Here is a 24306-nt window from a genome sequence, read left to right on the forward strand (position 1 = left end):
TGTTTTCTAATTTTATGAGAAATAGCCATACTGATATACAAAGGGGCTGTACCAGTTTGCACTCCCACTAGCAATGAAGGAGTGTTCCCTTTATCCCACAACCTCTCCAGCATAAATTGTCATCAGTGTTTTTGATCTTGGCCATTCTTACAGGTATAAGATGAAATCTCAGAGTTGTTTTGATTTGTATTTCTCTGATGACTAAGGATGTTGAGCATTTCCTTAACTGTTCTTAAGCCATTTTATATTCCTCTGTTGAGAGTTCTCTATTTAGGTCTGTAGCCCCCCTTTTTTATTGGATTATTTCTTCTTTTGATGACAAATTTCTTGAATTCTTTATATATTTTGCAGATCAGCTTTCTGTCCAATGTGGGGTTGTTGAAGATCTTTTCCCATTCTGCAGACTGCTGTTTTGTCTTGTCCTTTGCTTTACAGAAGCATCTCAGCTTCGGGAGGTCCCATTTATTAATTGTTGTTTTCAGTGTCTGTGCTACTGGGGTTATATTTAGGAAGTGGTCTCCTGTGCCAATGTGTTCGAGTGTACTTCCCACTTTCTTCTATGTTCAGCGTGATTGGTTTTACGTTGAGGTCTTTGATCCATTTAGACTTGAGTTTTGTGCATGGCAATAGATATGGATCTATTTTAATTCTTCTACATGTTGATATGAAGTTATGCTAGCACCATTTGTTGAATATATTTTCTTTTTTTCCACTTTATAGTTTTTACTTCCTTGTCAAAAATCAGGTGTTTGTAGATGTGTGGGTTGATATTTGGGTCTTCAATTTGGTTCCATTGGTCCTCTGTCTATTTCTATGCCAATATCAGGCTGTTTTTAGTACTGTAGCTCTGTATTAAGAGTTTGAAGTCAGGGATTGTGATACCTCCAGAAGTTCATTTACTGTACAGGATTTTTTTTTTTTTTTTTTTTTGGTTATCCTTGGTTTTTTGCTTTTCCATATGAAGTTGAGTATTGTTCTTTCGAGGTCTGTGAAGAATTTTGCTGGGATTTTGATGGGCATTATTGCATTGAATCTGTAGGTTGCTTTTGGGAAGATTACCATTTTTACTTTGTTAATTCTGCCTACCCAAGAGCATGTGAGATCTATTTTCTGGTGTCTTCTTCAAAGATTTAAAGTTCTTGTCACACAGGTCTTCCACTTGTTTGGTTAGAGTTACTCCAAGATATTTTATGCAATTTGTGGCTATTTGGGAAAGGTGATACTTCTCTGATTTCTTTCTCAGCTCATTTACCATCTGTGTAAAGGAGGGCTACTGATTTTTTCAAGTTAATCTTGTATCCTGCTACATTACTGAAAGTGTTTACGAGTTGTAGAAGTTCCTTGGTAGAATTTATGGGGTTGCTTATGTAAACTATCATATCATCAGTAAATAGTGAGAGTTTGACTTCTTCTTTTCTGATTGTCTTATTGTTCTAGTTAGGACCTCAGGAACTATATTGAATAGATATGAAGAGAATGGTCAACTTTGTCTTGTTCCTGATTTCAGTGGGATTGCTGTGAGTTTCTCTCCATTTAGTTTGATGTTGGCTGTTGGCTTGCTGTATTATGTTTAGATCTGGTATTTGTATCCCTGCTCTTTCCAAGACCTTTATCATGAAGGGATGTTGTATCTTGTCGAAGGCTTTTTCAGCATCTAATGAGATCATCATGTGTTTTTTTTTTCAGTTTGTTTTTATGGTGTATTACATTGACAGATTTTCATAAGTTGAACCATCCCTACATCTGTGGGATGAAGACTACTTGATCATGGTAAATAATTTTTCTGATGTGTTCTTGGATTCAGTTTGCCAGTATTTTATTTGGTATTTCTGCATTAATGTTCATGAGTGAAACTGGTCAGTAATTCTTTCTTAGTAATGTCTTTGTGTGGTTTGGACATCAGAGTAATTGTAGCCTTATAAAAAGAGTCTGACAATGTCACTTCTGTTTCTATTTGTGGAACAATTTAAGAAATATTGGTATTAGTTCTTCTTTGAAAATCTTGTAGAATTATGTGCTGAAACCATCTGGCCCTGGGCTTTTTTTGGTTGGGAGCCTTCTGATGACTGCTTCTATTTCTTTAGCAGTTACAGGTCTGTTTAATTTCCTTATCTGGTCTTAATTTTGGTAAGTAGTATTTATCCAGAAAATTATCCATTGACTAGGACTCTTTCTAATGTACACAATGCCTTCCTTACTAGAACTGTAAGTTCCTCCTGGGCCATCAGAAACCTCGCTTCCATGGGCTGTGAAAGCAAACTGCTTGAACTGTCTTATCACCTCGCCAATTACTGTTGACAATAAGGAAGTAGTGTGTCTTGCATCTGTGCTACTGACATTGCACATCTCAATCAACAGATTCACAGGCAAGAAAGATCTATTTGGAAAGCAATCAAAACAATAATCTACAGTAACTAAAAATAACACTTAATAAGTATTTTAAACTATTATATGTTTATCTAATTCACAATTTATTAGTTTCAATCTACAAAAGGAAGGAGATCTTATTTATAACCTCCTCAAAAAAATAAAAAAAAAATAAAAATTGACACAGCAATTTTACTTTTTTTTTCTCCGTGCTGCAGATGGAAGCCATGGCCTCATACATGGTAGAGAAGTGCTCCAGTGATCTTAAAAAGAAGTTAGCAATGTCACTGCTGTTGAGGTAACGTTTAAAGTCTTGGGACACTACTAATGCTAGAGGTTACAGCTGAAAAGAGGCTGGAAAATAAGTGAGCAAGCTCACAGGAAGTAAGAGAACACAGTCTATTACATTTTTAAAATATCACATGAAAATTCTAGTATTCATCCTTTCACAAAAGTAAAATGTGGTAAAAAACCTGCATAAAATATTCATACACTACATGAATTATTTGAAGAGTTAATACTTATTCTTTCATTAAAATAAATTATGTAGACTACACAATAAACAACATTTAAAACATATATCACACTTACTGCTTGACTTTTTGTATAAGGTTGAGAGACATCAAAAGATAGTTTCAGTTGGTAATGCAAATTAGAATAAAAAGTGAATTAGGTACAACACTTGGGACTCACCAAGATAGGATTATTTTCTCTGGATTTGGCAAATGAAAATGGACTGGACATTGTTGGTGTACTTATTTCCTATATATATTGTATATAGTTTTTCTTATATTAGCTATAGCTTTCTTTATTGTAGACAAAAGGGGGAAATTTAGTGATATTTTGTGTGTAATCTAATAAATAAAGCTTGCATGAATATCAGAATGCAGAGCTAAGCCCCTAGTTAGCCATAGAGACCAGATAGTGGTGGCACACACATTTAATCCCAGGACAAAGGCAGACAGATCTCTCTGAGTTCAAGGTCACCGTGGGCTACACAAGATTCAATCTGTCTAAAAGAGAAGCAGAGCTCATACAAAGATGATCCCAGCACTTGGGATCCCATGCCATTAATCTCAGCACTAGGGAGGTGGAGACAGGAGTGATAGGGCTGGACAGAAGAATTCAGATGCAATCTGAGTATTCAGTCTGAGGTTTCATAGAGACAACAGCACTCTGAGGTTTCGGAGAGAGAGTCAGTCTGAGGTTTCGTGGAAACAGCATGCAGTCTAAGGTTTTGTAGAGAGAGACTCAGTCTAAGAATTCATAGAAACAGATTGCCCCTTTTGAACTGAGCATTGGTAGAGGTAAGAACTCCCAGAACTGATGCCCTCCTATGACCTCCAAAAGAACCAGGTATACACATGACACACTTACATACATGCAGGTAAAACAGGTATATACATAAAAGATAAATAAACGAATAGATAGATAGATAGATAGATAGATAGATAGATAGATAGATAGATAGATAGATAGATAATAAACAAATAAATAAAGCAAGCTATTGGGTGCTAGGGCTATAGCTCAGTGGTAGAACTCTTACTTAGCATGCATAAGACCCTAGATCCAATCTCTAGCACCATTTTAAAAAAGTTGAAATTGTTTGATAATAAAAATACTTACATCTTCGGGCAGTGGTGGCGCACGCCTTTAATCCCAGCACTCGGGAGGCAGAGGCAGGCGGATCTCTGTGAGTTCGAGACCAGCCTGGTCTACAGAGCTAGTTCCAGGACAGGCTCCAAAGCCACAGAGAAACCCTGTCTCGAAAAACCAAAAAAAAAAAAAAAAAAAAAAAAAAAAAAAAAAAATACTTACATCTTTAAAATAACGCTGCAATAAGGAAAGTCTCACATCATGAACTGCTGCACATGTGTCCCATGGGTAAATCTGTTCCTCCTCAGTGATAGGCAGCTTTTTTGGTTCAGCATTGTCCCGGCACTGCCCTAAAACTAAGTAACGACAGAGACAAAAGTTCACTAAATAATACAAAGATCTAAATAACAACCCAGGTCCTTCACAACAACCAACAGTAAATTTCAAATTTTTCAAATATTTTTAAATATCAAAAATTAAAATTCTACTTAAGTATCAGTCATTAATATTTAAATCTCTTATTAAAATATTCTGAAGACCTTAATAAAAAAAAAAAAAAAGAGTAGCTGCCAAGCCTGGTGGCACACGCCTTTAATCCCAGCACTAGGAAGGCAGAGGCAGGCGGATCTCTGTGAAGTTGAGGCCAGCCTGGTCTACAGAGTGAGTGAGTTTCAGAACAACCAGGACTATGTAAAGAGACCCTGTTTCAACAAAACAAAACAAAAAGAGTAGTTTTTTTTTTATAAATAAAGGCCCAAATAGGACAGTTTACTATTAAAATAATATTGAGATGTGGTGGCACAGTCCTTTAAACTCAGCTCTTCAGAAGAGAGGCAGGAGGAACTCTATGAGTTCCAGGCCAGTCAGGGCTACAAAGTGAGACCCTGTCACAATAATAAAATGAAATGAGTGTGAATGGATGATTTCCTAAATCTGTCACACACACACACACACAAAAAAAAAAACCTAGAAACAATGACTTTCCCTCATTTTTTAATATGTTATTAAAAGAAAGCAGAGCTGCTTAGAGAAAGCAATGAGCCCAAAGCTGGAGAAAAGTGGGAGGTGACAAAGAGAAGGCTTCCATTACTAAGCAGATACCCTATAAGGACCTAGGCCAAATTAAAGAAATTTAGTATCAGAAAGAATGATGCCAAAGTCAGATGTTACAGTCACAGACTCAGGCAAGAAACACCCAGTGAAAGACAAAAGGACAATGTGTCACCGATGGAGCACTCTGGCATGGCAGCCTCCTCCTCCGTGATGCCAACAGAGGGAATGCTGTGGAACACCCTCTCCAAGTGTGTACTCTGCACCTCACAGTAAGAAAATAATCACACAAATCCATATGTTCCATCTATGGAACAGCCAATCAGAGAAAGGCTCTGAGAAACTGCTCTAAATTAAAGGAGGGCCACACAAATGACCACTAAAGACAAGAAATACATGCTATACAAAGAAATGACGGGTAGATGAGGTGAAAGATATATCAATTAGCTGTACATAACTCATTCTACAATATATACATGTATCAAAACATCACAATTACTAGTCAGAGAAACAAAAAAGTCAGATAATTAGGAGAATTTGAATATAGACATAATATATAATATTAATATTAAATTTACTGAGTATGACAGTAGTGCTGTTTTTATATAAGATTATGTCCTCGACTTTCTTCTGGAAAAGGGTGTTTAATTCACAGGCCTATGTATGCATGTGTTTTCTAGTGCACAAAGTATCAAATGTGACAATATAGGTACAACTAGCAGCAGGTAAAAGGTATTCAGGTGTCTGTAGACACAAAACACTGAGAAAAAATTAGGAAGACAGACATAAATATGACTAAGGCTACAATTTTGTAAGTATAAAACATCAAAAACCAAAAGAAGGTCTACACAGACAAGAATATCACACAGTGCATGTACTTCCAAAGCACCACTGCCAATAGTTTACGTATGTTTGTTTTTAATGTATCACTGAAAAAAGAATGGTAATTTTTTAATGCATTTGCATGGGAAGAGCTGCTTTGGAGGATGGGACTCTAAGGTATATCACATTGCAGCTGGGTTTTGGAGATTTATAGTAGCTATAGAAATAAAGCAAAGAATCAAGGGAATGCTTACAGATAAAACACAAAATGTACAATCCACTTAATACACTCATAAATTCATTCACAAGAATTTTGATGAAGGCTTTTGCATCTACACTTGGTAATGAATTCTAGTACTTGTGTGGTGTGGAAAATCCTTCTGTGTTAGCTTTTATTGGTTAATAAAGAAGCTGTTTTCTGCCAATGGCTTACCAGAGTAAAGCCAGGCTGAAAGAGATACACAGAGAGTAGATGGAGTCAGGGGGAAGCCATGGAGCCGCCACTAGGGACAGATGCTTCCACTGGAGCCCGCCAAAGCTTTGCCCATAGGCCACGACCTCATGGTGATGAACAGACTAATGGAGATGGGTTAGTTTAGGATATAAGTTTAGGAGTAAGCTAGCAATATGCTCAAGCTATTGGGCAAACAGTATTGCAAATAATATAGTTTCTGAGTGATTATTTCATGGTCTGGGGAGCTGGGAATAAACAAGCAGCCTCCACCAACACTTGGTTATCAAGGGAATGCTAAACCTCACATGGTATTTTTGAAAATGTTCCTTCCTCTGTATTTTTTGAACAAGTTTTAAATGGGCTTGGTACTAATTGTTTTTTTGTTTGTTTGTTTGGTTTTTTTTTTGGTTTTTCAAGACAGGGTTTCTCTGTGGTTTTGGAGCCTGTCCTGGAACTAGCTCTTGTAGACCAGGCTAGTCTCGAACTCACAGAGATCCGCCTGGTCTCTGCCTCCCAAGTGCTGGGATTAAAGGCGTGCACCACCACCGCCCGGCCTGGTACTAATTGTTTTAATTTTCAACAGAATTCACTATCCTATACTTTGCCTCCTGAGTCCTGAGATTATAGACATGTACCATTACCTCCTAGTCATGCATTCAACTCAAAGTTTTGTGCATGTCAGCATGTATTCTACCAATTGAGCTGCATAGCGAGCTCAAGCAATTCACCTTCAATCTACTTGCATCTTCAAGTCCAAAGTGAATATCTCTTTCTTTTTTTAATAAAAAAGATTTTATTTTTACCTTATGTGCATTGGTGTTTTGGCTGCATATTTGTCTACGTAAGGGTGTCAGATCCCCTAGAACTGGAGTTATAGACAGTTAAGAACTGCCATCTTGGAGCTAAGGATTCAACCTGGGTCCTCTGGATGAGCAGCCAGTGCTCTTAACCACGAGCCATCTCGTCAGTCCTACAGTGAAGTTCTTATCCATAGCATACAGTATGGTCATTTCTTAAAATATGTCAATCTCCACATTCTAACTAGAAAATTAAGTTCATTGTATTTCAAGTGATTGCTGACAAAGAACTTGATTCTGCAATTATGCTATTTTGTTTTCTACTTGTTCCTTAATTCATTCATTATTGTTCTCTTTCACAATTAAATTTTCTAGTATGGGATTTTGAGTCCCTTCTCATTTTCTTTTAACATGGATTTATTATTATTATTATTTTGCTGAGAAGATCATTTTTGTGGCTACCTGGAGGACAGAATTAACAACTTCACTTTGTAATAGTGAACTTTGAATTAATGTCTCCTTATTTTCAATAACATATAAACCTCTTTTCCATTCCGTCCTCCACTTTCACCTCTGTTTCTGTGTAATAGCTACACTATTTATGTAAGAAAACACCAGCACTTGGTTTAAAATCTAGATATACAGACTAATTTCCTCATACATCCTGTTGCAGAAGAACTAAATCCATCACAACTACATTGTCTAAGAACTATTACAACTTCAAAATTCCTCAGAATGGGAAAGGAAGGACAACATTTCGACAGATAGCTTGGCAAACAGAGCAATTTCCATGCTGTGTCAAGAAGTACTTCTGTCTGCTGTTTTAAAAACCCAAGAATCCAAAGCAGAACTCGCAGGACACACCACATGTAACTAGAATATTGAAGCGAAAGATGTAGGAGGCTTGTAGATTCTAGAATAGTCAATAAGAAAGCTGAATTCGAACACTAGCTCTCATCTCATACTAACAGCTTCTGTTCTGGATGCCACTGTCTACAATGTTTCTATCAAAAGTTTCTCTGACGTCACCTGATGATGCTTGCAGCAGTACAACCAGTCCCGCAGGTCTGTCCTCAGAAGAAGGCCCACTCTGTCCGCAGATAACACAGTCGTACACAGCCTCAGACACTTGTGGCTCTGCTGCAGCAATTTCCATAGGAATCTCGTTCTCAGGAGAATCTGGAAAAGGAAAGCCATAACTCTTAGAAGAAAAGTCCCTTCCAATAAACCCTTATTCCCAAAGAGCTATTTCAAATACTTTTCAAGTCAAATACTAACAAAGTTGCATCATAACACAACTATTGAGATTCTTATTCAAGTAAAATGCTAGCTCTAAGACCACAAATGTGAAGTGATAAAAACAACTTTGAGTAATTTATGATTCAATATTTTTATGTTGTACCAATTACAGATAAAAATTGACACTAAAAAACAGAAACAAAAACATCTATGTAAAGGGCTGGAAAGATGGCTCAGCAGTGAGGAACACTGACTGTTTTTCCAGAGGTCCTAAGTTTAATTCCCAACAACCGCATGGTGGCTCATAACCATCTATAATCTGATGATCTCTTCTGTCATGAAGGCATGCATGCAAATAGAGCATTCATATACATACATTAAAAAATTTAAATCTATGTAAGAGAAGATTTTAATTAAATTTTTAAAAACAATTTATTTATTTATTATGAATACAATGCTGTGCCTGCATGTTTGTCTGCAGACCAGAAGAGGGCACCAGATCTCATTACAGATAGGTGTGAGCTATCATGTGGTTGCTGGGAATGGAACTCAGGACCTCTGGAAGAGCAGCCAGTACTCTTAACCACTGAGCCATCTCTCCAGCCCCCTTTAATTAAATTTTTAAGGAACAAATAAATCATTAGTTTCAATTATTTTGAGATTAGGAAGAAAAGAAATTTATAAGATAACAACTCTTTGAAAATTGGTAGCAGTGGGGATAACAGAGGGAAAACTGCTTCCTAATTCTCTACTTCAGTAATGTATTTTAAGTGGTAGTCATCAATGTTTATATAAGGAAATCATTGTATATTCTTATATATTAATAAACAGAATACAGAAAATAACAGTGATCTGTTAATATATCATAAACAACAAGGAATTAAGATTCACCAACAGACACAGAAAGATAATCATTAGGTATTTTCTCATATATTCAGAAAATGATAAACTTAAAGATGATAATCTGAAAGTAGCGAAGGAAATATTATAGGAAGAGGAAAGGGGAAGAAGGAAGGGTAAGCATAAATATATTTTTTTAAAAGACTATTCATAGTTCTACCACCATATAGGAAAATGGTATTCCTTATCATTATAAAAATCCTAAAGCCAATATGAATTAAAAGGTGTGCATGATTTTTCAAAATATCAATGTGATGAAACAAAGAGACACCCAAACGTGTTCTTAGAAATCATTACAAGGATCTTAGGCTAACATCAGAGAACAACACCAAAATAAATCATCAAATACTTACTGACAGACCTGACACATGTGAGGGACAGATTTAGAGAGAATAGAGAGGGCTCTTCTTAACTACTGTCTTTGTTCTACAACACAATGGCTATAATAAAGACCTGATCCGAGGCAGGCAAGACGGTGCAGTGGGTAAGAAGGGTATTTCCCCCAAACCTGACCACCTGAGTTCCATGCCCAGAACTTGCATGATAGAAGTAGAAAACTGACTCCACACAGCTGTCTTCTGACCTCCACATGTGCTGTGGTTCCGGCTCACCTGTGCCCATGTGCACACACCATAATTAAGAATTATTCCAATCCCTCCATTTCTCTACTGTTTAAATAAAGACTGTAAATTATCTATACTATATATTTAGAGCTGCTGAGAGTTTAAAATCAAACTATTCCTATAAATAAGAACTAATTGTGAGAGTTTCAAGCTAGAATTCTGACTTACCAACATCCATTGCAGTTTCCATAAAGCTTTTCTGTCGTGAGGCAAACTCTGCGAGCAATTTCTGCTGCCTTTCTCTAGCCTTTTGTCGCCTAAAGAGAAATGAAGTTGTGAGTACATTGTGTGCTCAACACTAATCTACTGATTGGTGGCCACGCAATCAAGAACCTGTTTTCTATATTACATATAAAATATCATGTAAGATTTAAATGTCTCTAAAACAATTCTATCCCTTCTAAAAGACTTCAAACCCACTGTTTGCATAAGCAAAACTAAAGCAGTACCTACAGTATGAAACAATGGGGTAGACAGAAAATCCTAAACGTCCTACCAGGGAACTTTGACAGCTGGTAAACACTTTCAGCAAAGTTACTGGGTACAAGATTAACTCAAAAAAAAAAAAAAAATCAGTAGCCCTCCTATATAAATGACAAACAGACTGAGAAAAATCATGGAAACAACACCTTTCACAACAGCCTCAAAATATAAAATATCTTGGGGTAACACTAATCACGCAAATGAAAGACCTGTATGACAAGAACTTCAAATCTTTGAAGAAAGAAACTGGAGAAGATGGAAAACTTTACCATGCTCATGGATCAGGTTTAATATACTAAAAATTAATTAGGATTAATATAGTAAAAATGGCCATCTTTCCAAAAACAACAGATTCAACACAATTCCCATAAAAATTCCAACACAATTCCTTACAGACCTTGAAAGGACAATTGTCAACTTCAAATGGAAAAACAAAATGACCGGGATAGCTAAAACAATCCTGAACAATAAAAGAATTGCAGGATGTCCGACCATCCCTGATTTCAAGTTGTACTACAGAGTTACAACAATAAAAATCACATGTTATTGGCATAAAAACAGCCAATAATGGAACTGATTGAAGACCAAGACATAAATCTACACACGTATGTGCATCTGAGTTTTAATAGAAAAGACAAAAATACACACTGGAAAAAAGACAGAATCTTCAACAAAATTATGCTGGTCAAACTGGGCATCTGCATGTAGAAGAATGTGAAAAGTCCATCCATATGTATCACCCTGCATAAGACTCAAGTCCAAGTGGATCCAAGACCTCAAAAGAAAACAAATACGCTGAATCTGACAGAAGAGGAAGTGGAGAATAGCCTTGACTGCATTGGCCCAGGAAACAACCTTCTGAACAGAAAGAACACCAATAGCAAAGGCACTAAGATCAACAATTAATAAATGGAACCTCAAGAAATGAAACTGAAAAGCTTCTGTAAGGAAAAGGATATCATCAACAGGACAAAACGACAGCATATCAAATGGAAAAAGATTTTTACCAACTCCACATCTAACAGAGGACTAATTTCCAAAATACATAAAGAACTCAAGAAATTAGGTATCCAAAAAACAACAAACCCAATTAAAAAGAGGAGTACAGATCTAAATAGAATTCTCAATTAGAGGAAACTCAGATGGATGAGAGGCCATCAGGGAAATGCAAATCAAAATAACTCTGAGATCTTCTTACAGCTGTCAGAACGGCTAAGATCAATCACACAAGTGACAGCTCATGCCGGAGAGGAGAGTTTTGAATGCATAAGAACAGGTAAAAAATAGTAACAACGTCTTTTCTCTTCAGCCTCTAATGCCAAAAAAAAAGACACACACAAATTTTTCCAGTTCTCTTCACTAAGAACACATGAAAATAGCTATATTTCATTAGAAAAAGAACAAGGATTAAGTTTCTAAATCCCATTCTCTAGTAAAAAGCAACGAGAACTCCAGAGGAAATGGCTGTCTTCAAGTGCAAGATTAGCCTGGAAGATCACTCTGCCTACAAAAAGGAGTATGTTCAAGGCATGATAAGAACTGATCAAAAGGAATAAAGATCTTACCACTTAGGAACTCTTAGTGGCTAAATCTGGAACATTTGATCATCAGAATACATCAGGTAGATGATAACTCAAACTAAAGCAAGAACTTCATGAGCCCATGACTAAGGAAAATAAATAGTACCTTCAAAGGTGATAAATGAGAAATTACAGAATCTCAAAGAATCATCCTACTTTAAATGATGTACTAATTACAAAGGAGTAGCATAAACAGTGCAGAAATGACAGGCAGCTCCCTAACCAGCAGTCAATTGCAAACACTACTACCAAAACAAACGTAAGTCAAGTGACCTGGTGGAAGCAGCAATATCTCACTGATGCGCCTGCCAATGGCAGACTAGCCCATGGTGAGGCAATCTAAAATGACCCACTGTCCTAACCCTTCAAAGATTCAAAATCATGAAAATAAAGGAGAGATGGAGAAACTGTTCCACTTTAAAAGAGATAAAAAAAAGATTCAACAACTAAATTCAATGAGCAATTATGAAGTGGATGTTTCTTTGATGAGAAACTTTGAACAACTGTTTAAACATGGGATCTTATAATGTAATCATACTTAAATACAAGGTTAACTCCTTAATCTTGTAGTTCTACTTTGATTATATAAAAAAGGGCTTTTACCCCTAGGCACTACACACTGAAGTATCCCAGTGTGGAGGGAACACACCAACAACTTACTCTGAAACCTTCAGCAAGTTCCTGGTACTGTCCTTAATCCATCTCTCTACATTTAACATTACTTTGAAATGAAAGCCCATAAAAATCTAAGTGTATCCTCAGAGAAGAACTGTTCATTGTGTGGATAGTCGAAGCACTCCACGAGTGATGCAGAAATGTTCTGATAGACAGTAACTTTGATTAATCCATGGGTGGTCTCTTTTACCAGCACTAGGTGAGCTCTAAAATTTCAGGATTTTTTTTTTTCATTAATGTCAATCTACATCTCACTTCTAAGTATATGCCAACAAAACAATATACCAAAATATGCATATCAAATATAAGAGAGTCTCTGGTATAACTAAAATCAAAATGCATTTCTCAGGTGCTGAAAGGATGGCTCAGTAGCTAAGAGCATTCACTGATCTTGCAGAGGATCTGGGTTTGGTTCCCAACCACCACGTGGCAGCACACAACCATCTGTAATTTGTTTCAGGGTAGCCAGCACTCTCTTCTCACCTCCACAGGTACCAGGCACACACATGGTATACAGTCATACAAATACCCACGCACGTAAAATACATGAGTCTTGTTTTAATGTGTTTATCAGCTTTCTGTGAAACCAGCATTAAAAAAACTACATTATTGCTTTTCTAAATTAGATAAACATGTAAATTAAAGACCATTACCAAATGACAATTCTGAGAGATTTAGTACATTTCAGAATTATTCTTAAAGTTGAGGACACTGAAGTAGCAAATTATGAAAGCTGTCCAAGACTTCCAGTTGTACCTTGTGACTAAAATGGCTTCTCATACAGTATCACAGGAGCCTTCCCATCCTTCATAACTAGCAAATCACACAGGACTGCCAAACTCATAACACCAGACAATCTTGATACAGGTTTTCCTTTCTGGCCTCTTCTATCTTCTTTAATGCCACTTAGTCAGCTTTAACTATCAATTTTACATAGTTCAGAGTCAACTGAGAAGGGAGCCTGAGTTGAGGGATTGCCCAGATCACACTGGCCTGTTGCCATATTTGCAGGGAATTATCTTGATTGTTAACTGCTGTAGGATGGTCCAGCCCACAGTGGGCACCACTATTCCCTGGGAATGTTGCCTTGGGCTATACATATAAGAAAGACAGTTAACCAAGAACCTGTGAATGAGCCAACAAGGAGTACTCTTCCATGGTTCCTGCAACTCGAGTTCCAGGGGATCTGATATCCTGATAACTTCTTCTGACTTTCATATGTACCAAGCATACATGTTGTGCAAATACATACATTCGGGAAAAACACTTACACATAAAAAGAATAAATCTAATTTAAATTTTTTACCTTTGAAAAATTAGGAAACAAAAATTGGCAAAAGAAAATTTTAAGAAACATTGCTTTCTCTAATAATTGATAATCATATAGCAATAAACACAAGTACCAAAAATTCAAATAGTTTGATTTCTATTTCAAGAAATACTTAAGGGCTGGTGAGATGGCTCAGCAGGAAAGACCCTTGCAAGCAAGCCTGATGACCTGAGTTCAGCTCCCAGGACATACAAGATGGAAAAGGGGAACAGATTTCCAAAAGCTGTCCTCTGGCCTCCACGTGCACACTATGATATGTGTTGACATGCAAATATGCACACATGTACATACACAAAATAAAATTTTTTAAAGAAACTTATCTAAAATACTTCTTTTTTAACTTAAAGTTACAAGAGAATTCTGAGGTGACACAGCAATAATAGTATTAGCAATGTTTCTAAAGAGTCTTCCAACTTTCAACAATAATTCAACACTGGGGCCAGCAACACTCATGTTTCCACGCCCAAAGAACTGAGCCCCACACACACTAGCACAGGCTATGCTCACTCACTTACTTTACCAAGTAAAGTTGTAACTGAACCAGCCAAGTCATGAGCCCTAAATGACTGAGAAACAGAAAAAACCCAAGTCCTCAACTGTACAATACAGATTTAAGACACTAAAAATAAAAATACCTTTCCTCCTTGTCCAGAGTCTTCTTCTCTGCTGCAGTGATTTTTTTGGGTGGCACAGGAGGAGTTACTTTTCTGCATATCTCTTCAATGATGCGTTTGTTCATTCTGCTTTGCATTGCAGATTTTAGCAAAATTCTTTCTACTGCAGTTATACCATCCCCATGATTGTATTTAGGAATTTCTGGTTGTATTAAAACTTCTATGTCATCAAGCCATGGAGGATAGTAAGAGTTTTGCTTTCCTGAGAGTTTGTGGTGAAGTTTGATTAGCAAAGACAATATGCTTTCCTTAATTTCCAAAATGGCTGTGGTTAACGGGGGAGCAGAACCAGGAGCTGACCATTTCTTTGGAGTGTAGGGCGGCCGGATCACCTGATTTGCTTCACTGCTGCTTCTATTGATGATCTCCTGAAATTTCTTTCTGCGCTCTGCTACTAAGCTGAAAACTTGAGCTGTACCGGAATTCTACCAGTAAAGATAAGAAAACAGGAAAAAAAATTACTCAATACCAATTCTACTGTATTTTTCCAAAGATCTCTCCAGCAGATAAACGTGTTTCTTCCATTTCTTTCTCAAATAGATACAGCCCCGCTTTAAAAGGGACAGTGGTGAGGAAAAGGAGGCCACGAGTCACCTCAGTGCAATTGCCTGACGCTATATTACACAAAAAAAAAAACAAAGCTTGTGCCACACCTGCAGCCATATTACCAAAACAAAAAACGTATAAACTAAGTTTCTCAATAAGGAAGCTTCTATATTATCCACAGCCATCAAGAAATTCTTTATTCACGTCGGAAAGCTTGCTACAGCTTTCACATAATAAGAAAAGCTGCTTTTCTTTTTCTTTTCTTTTTGTTATTTTTTTGTTTTTGCTATTTTGTTTTTTGAGACAGGGTTTCTCTGTGTAGTCCTGCCTGTCCTTGAACCCACAGAGATCTGCCTGACTCTGCCACCTGAGTGTTGGGACTTAAGGCATGCGCCACTCTGCCTGGCTTTCTTCATATTTTTTTAAGACAGTAAATCTATAGTGAAAATTAATTTCAGAAAATTACAGATTTCAAGTTATAAAACTGTAAGGAAAAAGGAATAAATTAATTTGCTTCAAACAGCATATCACCATATGTTATTTGAATAGACATTTTTAGTCAAGTGTTCATCTCAATAATTTGTCTCTTAAACAGCCTTTTTGCTAAAGCAAACACACATCAGGCCTCTTAGAAATCATCTTTTAATGAAGTTATCAGTTTAATGAATTTTGTTCACTTTTCTAAAATGAGCATAAGAAGTATGCTTTTCTAAGTCAAATTATAGTATTCAATTTTTTTTTACATCCAAGATTTTAAAAGTATTTTGTAACATTAGAAGCAAAAGAGCCTCAGACCGAGGTTTCAAGTTTTTAATTAAACCTTTATAGCATTCACAACAAAACATGTTGCTAAAAGCAAAAAATAGATGAACAAATAGACTTGACACAAAAAACCATTGAATTTAGTTCTCTCTCTCCACTCACAGGATACCTAGTTTACAGGAAAATACTACTTAATTATTTGGCACGTCATATGCTATGGGTGCTATGGCTGTATGCATGTCTGGTATTTGGGACTGGAGTTACAGGCACTTGTGAGTAGTCATGTGGGTGTTGGTATTGAACCTAGGTCCCTGGAAGGGACACTAGGTGCTCTTAACTGCTGTGCCTTCTCTCCAGACCCACTTCTTATTTTATTTTTTTTTTCAGGGAAATAGGAACATTTATTTAATTTTTAAGGATTAATTAAGCATCATGCAAAGAGCTGCTTTTCACAATGAGTTCCTAAACACAAGATATAGGATAGAAATATTTATGGCCTCTTTCAGTTAATTGCCACAAAAGCGCCTCCTTAAAAAACAAAAACCAAAACAAAAAAAAACCCACAATCTTTTGATGGCCATGCTGCCAGCATTGCATTTGTTTTGGCTTAGGGAACAGTCTAGTCATCTGTAAGGGGTTAGTAAAACAACTGCAGTGCTAATGGAAGCAGAGCCAAGTGGGCCACTTGTCGCTGATCCAGAATACTTTTAACACTAGCAAGAAAACTTTGCTACTAACCACTCTGCATTTTTAATCAGTAACATAAACTTATTTGAAATTAAATATAAATAACTTTATTAAAAGTAAAAAACATTAAAGAAATGTTTTAAATTTTATTATATTAATCATATACATACACACACATACTCTAGTGGGTTTTTCCCCCTCATTTCCAATTAGTCAGGCTGCTAGTTAATACAAATATATATCATACACATCTACCTCTCTTTGAAGAACTTTAGGCCGTCGGGAATTCTATAGCAGGTTAAAGGAAAAAGACCGGTTAAGCAACAATATTTAGACATATCAGAAAATAGATGACAACTTCCAGCGTTTCCTTCTGAATGCCATAGATTATCTATGCAATATCTCAGCACAATGTAAACCATTCCCTTTCCATTTCCCTCACTTTTAAACTTACTTGTAAAGAGCCCAGATCATCAGAACTCGTGCCAGCAAGTGAGTCCCTTTTCAACTCAGGAGCAGTCACTGGGACTCGCACTCTGACATAATTTATAAAATGTCGCATATTTGATATCAAGTTACTTCCAGGGAACCAACTGTCATGACAACGTTCTGGTCCACCCATTGATACCTAAGACATAAATAGAGAGATGATAGATAGATAGATAGATAGATAGATAGATAGATAGATAGATAGATAGATAGATAGATAGATAGATAGATAGATAGATAGATAGATAGTTGGATGGATGGATGGATGGATGGATGGATGGATGGATGGATGGATGGATGGATGGATGGATGATGGATGGATGATATATAGGATAAATAAATATGTGTACACCAAAAACTTGTCACTTTGAGTCTGAGATACAGTGAAGTTCTAACTCAGTGAGTGCTTCTTCATAATACCAAAAAATACACAAACAGCTTTTCTTAAATGTTTTTCATTTGAATACTAAATCTTCAATTTCAACAGTTCCATATATAATGAAAGCTTCAAAGGACCATATATATTTTAAGAATAAAAGCTTTTTTAGGCCAGAGAGTTGGCTCAGCAGGTACAGTATCTGCCAAGCCCTACAATCTAAGTTAAACCACCAGGTCCCATATAGCAGAAGGAAAGAACCAAATCCTGCAAGCTGTCTTCCACCTGCACATGTGCATTGTGATGTACACCCCACCCAGATGCTAAATAAATAGATAAATAGGACCGTCTTGTCAGGTTTTCAAATTTAAGAATTAAGAGCACTGGCTGCTCTTCCAGAGTTCCTGAGTTCAATTCCCAGCAACCACATGGAGGTTCACAACCATCTATGATGAAATCTGATGCCCTCTTCTGGTGTGCAGGCATACATGCAGATAGAACACTGCATACACAATATATATATATATAAGCTAGAGAGATAGCTCAGTGGTTAAGAGCACAATCTGCTCTCCCAGAAAACTTGGGTTCAATTCCCAACACATTTTAGTAGCTCACGACCATCTCTAACTCCAGTTCTGGGGAACCTGATGCCCTCTTCTAGCCTCCATGGGCACTGCATGTAAGTGATGCATGGATAAAGATGCAGGCAAAACATAACAAAGGTAATGTTAGCCTAGTGGTGGCAATGCATGTCTTTAATTCCAACACTCGGGAGGCAGAGGCAGGTGGATCTCTGTGAGTTCAAGGCCAGCCTGGTCTACAGAGTGAGTTCCAGGACAGCCAGGGCTACACAGAGAAACCTGTCTTGAAAAACCAAAAAAGAAAAAAAAAATCCAAATTACACTTCTTGAAAAGAACTGCCTGATGGCAGACAGAGGTTGCTTCCTCTTAAATGTTCTAAAACAGAGGCAGTGCTTACCTCTTCCTCAGAATCATCCTCTGCAGAGTTTTCCAAACCTAATTCAATCAGATACAACACCATGCACAGTACATGTTCCGACAGATTTTGATGATCCATTAGAATCTTGAAAAAAAAGAAGAAAACACCTCATAATTAACTTTTTCACATTATATATTGCAGTTAAAGAGATGAAAACAATCTATTACAAATAAAAATCACAATCAGATAATTATCAGATATAAAAATGCAAATCTTAGTGAAAATACAGTCTAAAACACTAGGTTTCCTCTGAGATTATATAGAACTTTTGCTAGATTTATTTTTAATGATGTGCATGGGCTGTGTATGCACATAACTGCAGATATTCCCATGGGTAAGAGTCATATATTGAATCCTCCGAGGCTGGAGTCACAGGTGGTATGAGCTGTACAATGCGGGTGCTAGAAACTCAGCAGCCTCTGCAAGAGCAGATATGCTCTTAACCACAGAGCCAAGTGTCCAGGCCTACATAGGAATATTATGCAGTATCTGGAAATAGCAGTTTGAAGACTTCCTAAATAAAGAGTATCACATTTAACAGACACAAAAGTCACTAATATAAATATAGCAGTATTTACTAAAAAAAAAATTACCAAGAACACTTTACATTATAATCTCCTGATACTCTCCTGAAGACAAGGTGCCAAATAATGAGTTAGCTAACTAGCATCACTCATTTAAATGCAACTGTATTTGGCTAACAGCTGAAATCCAATATGACTCATTAGTATTAATTCTGTCTTTAACGTTCTCAGCCTCTAAATTTTGTATGTGACTATATAAATATGTAAGTCAGTGTATGTTTTACATGGTAAGAATGGAAAAAGAAAAACGCAATGAACCTTACCTTGTACATAGATCACACAACAAGCCTTACTCATTTTCTACAGGATGTAAGGATTGTGATAGGCCAGTGATTGGCCTAAAGATATCTAAACTACTACAGGAACAAGATGGCTCAGCAGCTTGTCCTCATTATAAGTAGGCAGGTGACCAAATGAGGGGAAGGATAGAAGAAAGGATTCAGTGAGGAAGTGGCCCTGTCAGCTGAAAAGGATGGTAAGTAAGCTGAGCCTCACAAGAGTGGTCCAAACAAGAGGACAGGGAAAAACCAATTCTTTGTAACTTGAGAGTGCAGACATGCACTGACAGATTTCCTACTATTTGACAAACAGGAGGGTGTCTCCACTGTCTCTTGTAAAACCTCACCCTTAAGTCTGTTTGTACCTACTGCAGCAACAATCTTTGGCCTCAGTTTTCCCATACCTAAAGGCAAAGAAGCCCAGAATTCTCTGAGATTGGTTCCCTTGGCATCTGTCATTTGCTTACAACAGTGCCTACAGCTGGAGTCCCAACCAACAGCAGGCAGATGGTGCCAAGAGTGTGAAGACTAGAAAGAGGCCACAGAGGAGCCTAAGAGCAAGAGTTCCAGAGGTCACCCTTTCTAGCCCATCGCATCACGGAGGGAAATCAAGGCTCACACGAAACTCAGTTGTCTAAGCAGCACTACACACAGCTCTCAGCCGCCCAGGCCGACACCTGCCATTTCTATCTCCTCTCGGTAAGAAAGCATTACTGTCTAAATCCAAAGAAATTTTGAATTGAAATCAGTGGTATTACAGATTTAGCCGAGAAAAATAAAAGCTAAAGATCCTGAACAAAATACTGAAGCCATTTTCTGGGAAGTGTCACCGTGTTCTTTAGCATCACACACGGCGAGGAACGATGGTGACCACTGCAAGCGTCTTCTGTAAAGTTGACTCGGCAAAGCACGACAACTAAGTGCGACAGAAAAGCTGTTATAAACGAATGTGAAATTTCAAAAAATTGGGCATTAGAGTCTTCAAACAATCGGCATTAGAGTCTTAAAACAATCAAAACACTCATCTTTCATCTCTGATTAAATTCTTCTAGAATAAGCAAATTTTAAAAGTTTTAAAAGAGTAACTTAGAAGAGATTTCTAGTAAGGCTTTCTTCATTTATCACGAGTTCTTAGCTATTATTGAAAACAGTGCGCAGGTTGTCTGAACTAGTTGTCTAACCTCGAAAACTCTATTCTCTCATTAAAAACTGAGAATAATACAGAACTAACTGACAGACTACAATGTCTGTGGTATACAGAATCAGTAACAGAGAAAAGCCTTGTTCTGGGGAATCCTACAAATTACATTTGCCTACAAAATCAACACAAATTGTTTTCCAATAGAAAATCGTATTCTACATATTTTAATGGAAAGGGGGGTACTTTAAATAATTTTTCTGAATAATCCCTTTGATAAATAATAAAAATGAAACTTTCCAAGCATTTTTTGAAGGCACTCATCTAAAATCTTGGCAAAAAAAATAACTTCCAATTTTTCTAAGTAAAAATGAAAAAATGACCACAGGTGATATTAGAAAGACATGAATAACAGATTCAACGCAATGTCCAGCAAAATTCTTCAAAGACCTCAAAAGAACTGTACTCAACTTCATATGGAAAAGCAAAAGACCCAGAATAGCAAAAACAACCCTGTAAAACAAAGGAACTTCTGGAGGCATCACAATCCTGACTTCAAACTCTACTACAGAGCTAAGGTAATGAAAACAGCCTGGTACTGATTGGCTTAAGTACAGACAGGAGGACCAATGGAACCAAATAGAAGACCCGGATATCAATCCACATATCTTTGAACACCTGATTTTTGACAAAGAAGCAAAAAATATCAAATGAAAAAAGAAAGCATATTTAACAAGTGGTGCTGGCATAACTGGATATCAACATGGAGAAGAATGAAAATAGACCCCTATCTATCACCATGCACAAAACTCAGGTCCAAATGGATCAAAGACCTCAACATAAAGCCAGCCACACTGAACCTTAGAGAAGAGAAAGTGAGAAGTACACTTGAACGCATTGACACAGGGAACCACTTCCTAAATGTAACCCCAGCAGCACAGACACTGAGAGAAACAATTAATAAATGGGACCTCCTGAAACTGAAAAGCTTCTGTAAAGCAAAGGAGATGGTCAATAAGACAAAATGACAACTTACAGAATGGGAAAAGATCTTCACTAACCACATATCAGACAGAGGTCTGATCTCCAAAATATAAAGAACTCAAGAAACTGATCATCAAAAGAATAAATAATCCAATAAAAAAAAATGAAGTGCATACCTAAACAGAGAACTCTCAACAAGGAATCTAAAATAGCTGAAAGACACTTATGGAAATGTTCAACATCCTTAGTCATCAGAGAAATGCCAATCAAAACAACTCTGAGATTCCATCTTACACCTGTAAGAATGGCCAAGATCAAAAAAACACTGATGACAACTTATGCTGGAGAGTTGTGGGATAAAGGGAACACTCTTGCATTGCTGGTGGGAATGCAAGCTGGTACAGCCTCTTTGGATGTCAGTGTGGCGATATCTCAGAAAATTAGGAAACAACCATCCTCAAGACCCAGTAATACCACTTTTGGGTATATATCCAAAGGATGCTCAATCGTGCCACAAGGACATGTGCTCAACTATGTTCACAGCAGTTTTGTTTGTTATAGCCAGAACCTGGAAACAACCTAAATGCCCCTTGACTGAAGAATAGATGAGGAAAATGTGGTACATTTACACAATGGAGTATTACACAGCAGAAAAAAAATAACGACAGCTTGAATTTTGCAGGAAAATGGATGGAGCTAGAAAACATTATTTTGACTGAGGTAACCCAGACACAGGAAGACAATTATCACATGTACTCACTCATAGATGGTTTTTAAACATAAAGCAAAGAAAGCCAGCCTACAAACCACAATCCCAGAGAACTTAGACAACAATGAGGACACTAAGAGAGACTTACATAGATCTAATCCACACGGGAAGTAAAAAGTAGAAAAAGACAAGATCTCCTGAGTAAATTGGGAGCATGGGGACCTTGTGGGAGGGCTAAAGGGAGGGGAGCAGAGAGAAATGTAGAACTCAATAAATATCAAAAAAAAGAAAAACATGCCGGGTGATGGTGGCGCACGCCTTTAATCCCAGCACTCGGGAGGCAGAGGCAGGCGGATCTCTGTGAGTTCGAGACCAGCCTGGTCTACAGAGCTAGTTCCAGGACAGGCTCCAAAACCACAGAGAAACCCTGTCTCAAAAAACCAAAAAGAATTTCTTCATGCAAAAAAAAGAAAAACATGAATAGAAACACTAACACTAAGAGTTCTACTTAACTAATCAAATCATGCTTTCTTGAATAATTAAAAAATTATCTGTACACAGTCAATGGAGATCTATATAAAGAATAGAATATTCTCAGTTTTCTCTTTTTAATTTTTCAAATGAAGGAATAAAAATTATACATTTTCTTTATTTCTAATTACATAACATTTATGCCTATTATTTTATAGATGCTTATGTATTCTCCAGGTATGATTATCTGAGCTTTCATCTCTTATACAGCTTAAATCATTATAAATCCGAGTATACATATATATATACATGTGTCTGTACACATATACATACCTATACACACACACGTGCAACACTCTCTCCACAACATATTTCATGCAACTTCTAGAATACAATAAGACAAGTCAGCTTTGTGACAGAACACCCCAAAAATGAAACAAATTCTAGGTAACAGGAAAATGGAAGCTGTTTCAAGTTTCTAAAGAACCCACATAGAAAGTTTTCTTTGTCAAGTTCCTACAAAAGGTAAAGAGCAGAGAAAGGCACTCTACAGTAAGGTCAATGGTTCACACAATGCTGTTTGTCAAGCAGGAGGCTCGCTGGCTATTTGTCCCCTTAGTCCTCTATGTAATTCCTACAACCACAATACTTCTCATTCGACAGAAGCCATAACAAAATCTCCAATGAAAAGCTGAAGAAAATAAACATTTTCCACAGACAAGTGTAACTGCTTCATAGCAAATACATGTAATCATAACTTATACTCACACAGTAAAAAATTCATAAACACACTTTGCTCTTTATAAGTGGTACTTCCATATAAATATTATCATTTAGCATTTTGACTTGAAAATTATGAAAATACATTACAATCTAAGTCATTCTAATCAAATTCTACTATACCTTGTAAAGCAGAGTGAAGAGTACAATGTGCAAAGTTTTGCAGTGCAGAAGTCTCATGAGGCCTTTATAGCTGGGGTGCAATGATGCTCTTTTCTTATAAGGAGGCCAGGGATTGCCAGGGAACTTCCCACTCTGTTTTAAACTGTAGAAATAAAACAAAATCAAAAGTTCATGATAGACTCAAATTTAAACTACAGTTTAAACTGATTTACAGGCATTAATTTCTGTCACATCTTCTAAACATTACTAATTGATCATAAATGTTTTAAAAGGCTAGATACTTATTCACTACACAATGAACATTATTTTTTCCTTTCCTATTGGATAAAAGCTTATCAAAAAAGCTAGGCTCAAAACTAAAGATAAATATAAAAATACTAACAAAAAGAACAATAGCAAAGTAATTTCCTCGTCTAACACTTGACAAAATCAGTCATCTCGAGCTGGAGAGATGGCTCAGCGGTTAAGAGCATTGCCTGCTCTTCCAAAGGTCCTGAGTTCAATTCCCAGCAACCACATGGTGGCTTACAACCATCTTTAATGAGGTCTGGTGTCCTCTTCTGGCCTGCAGGCATACACGCAGAAAGAATATTGTATACATTATATATATATATATATATATATATATATATATATATATATATATATATATATTTTTTTTTTTTTTTAAAAAATAAAAATTAAAAAAAATTAGTCATCTCAGTGTTCCCACTGCTAGTGGCTGGAAAGCAGTTAAAAAGAGGCACATTCTTCTGATCCCACACTGAGTCCTAGAGGAGAAAGTGTACT

At 36.8% G+C, this 24306-nt stretch overlaps 1 protein-coding gene across 6 annotated transcripts in view; it reads right to left on the reverse strand.

The window, feature by feature from the left end:
* Window positions 1-24306, reverse strand: part of Ubr3 (ubiquitin protein ligase E3 component n-recognin 3) — a 135754-nt gene that overhangs the window by 45070 nt on the left and 66378 nt on the right. For 3 of the 6 annotated variants that reach the window (XM_057754673.1, XM_057754674.1, XM_057754672.1), the window contains exons 20-27: window positions 23518-23659; window positions 18430-18534; window positions 17040-17213; window positions 16841-16873; window positions 14552-15015; window positions 10017-10105; window positions 8116-8265; window positions 4186-4319 (exon numbers count right to left, since the gene is read on the reverse strand). In XM_057754673.1, the coding sequence (XP_057610656.1) occupies window positions 4186-4319; window positions 8116-8265; window positions 10017-10105; window positions 14552-15015; window positions 16841-16873; window positions 17040-17213; window positions 18430-18534; window positions 23518-23659 (1291 nt within the window). The remainder of the gene's footprint in view (window positions 1-4185; window positions 4320-8115; window positions 8266-10016; window positions 10106-14551; window positions 15016-16840; window positions 16874-17039; window positions 17214-18429; window positions 18535-23517; window positions 23660-24306) is intronic. The other 3 variants (XM_057754677.1, XM_057754676.1, XM_057754675.1) reach the window with 1 other exon arrangement.

The sequence above is a fragment of the Chionomys nivalis genome, chromosome 22 (assembly GCF_950005125.1).
Source record: "Chionomys nivalis chromosome 22, mChiNiv1.1, whole genome shotgun sequence".
Lineage (NCBI taxonomy): Eukaryota > Metazoa > Chordata > Mammalia > Rodentia > Cricetidae > Chionomys > Chionomys nivalis.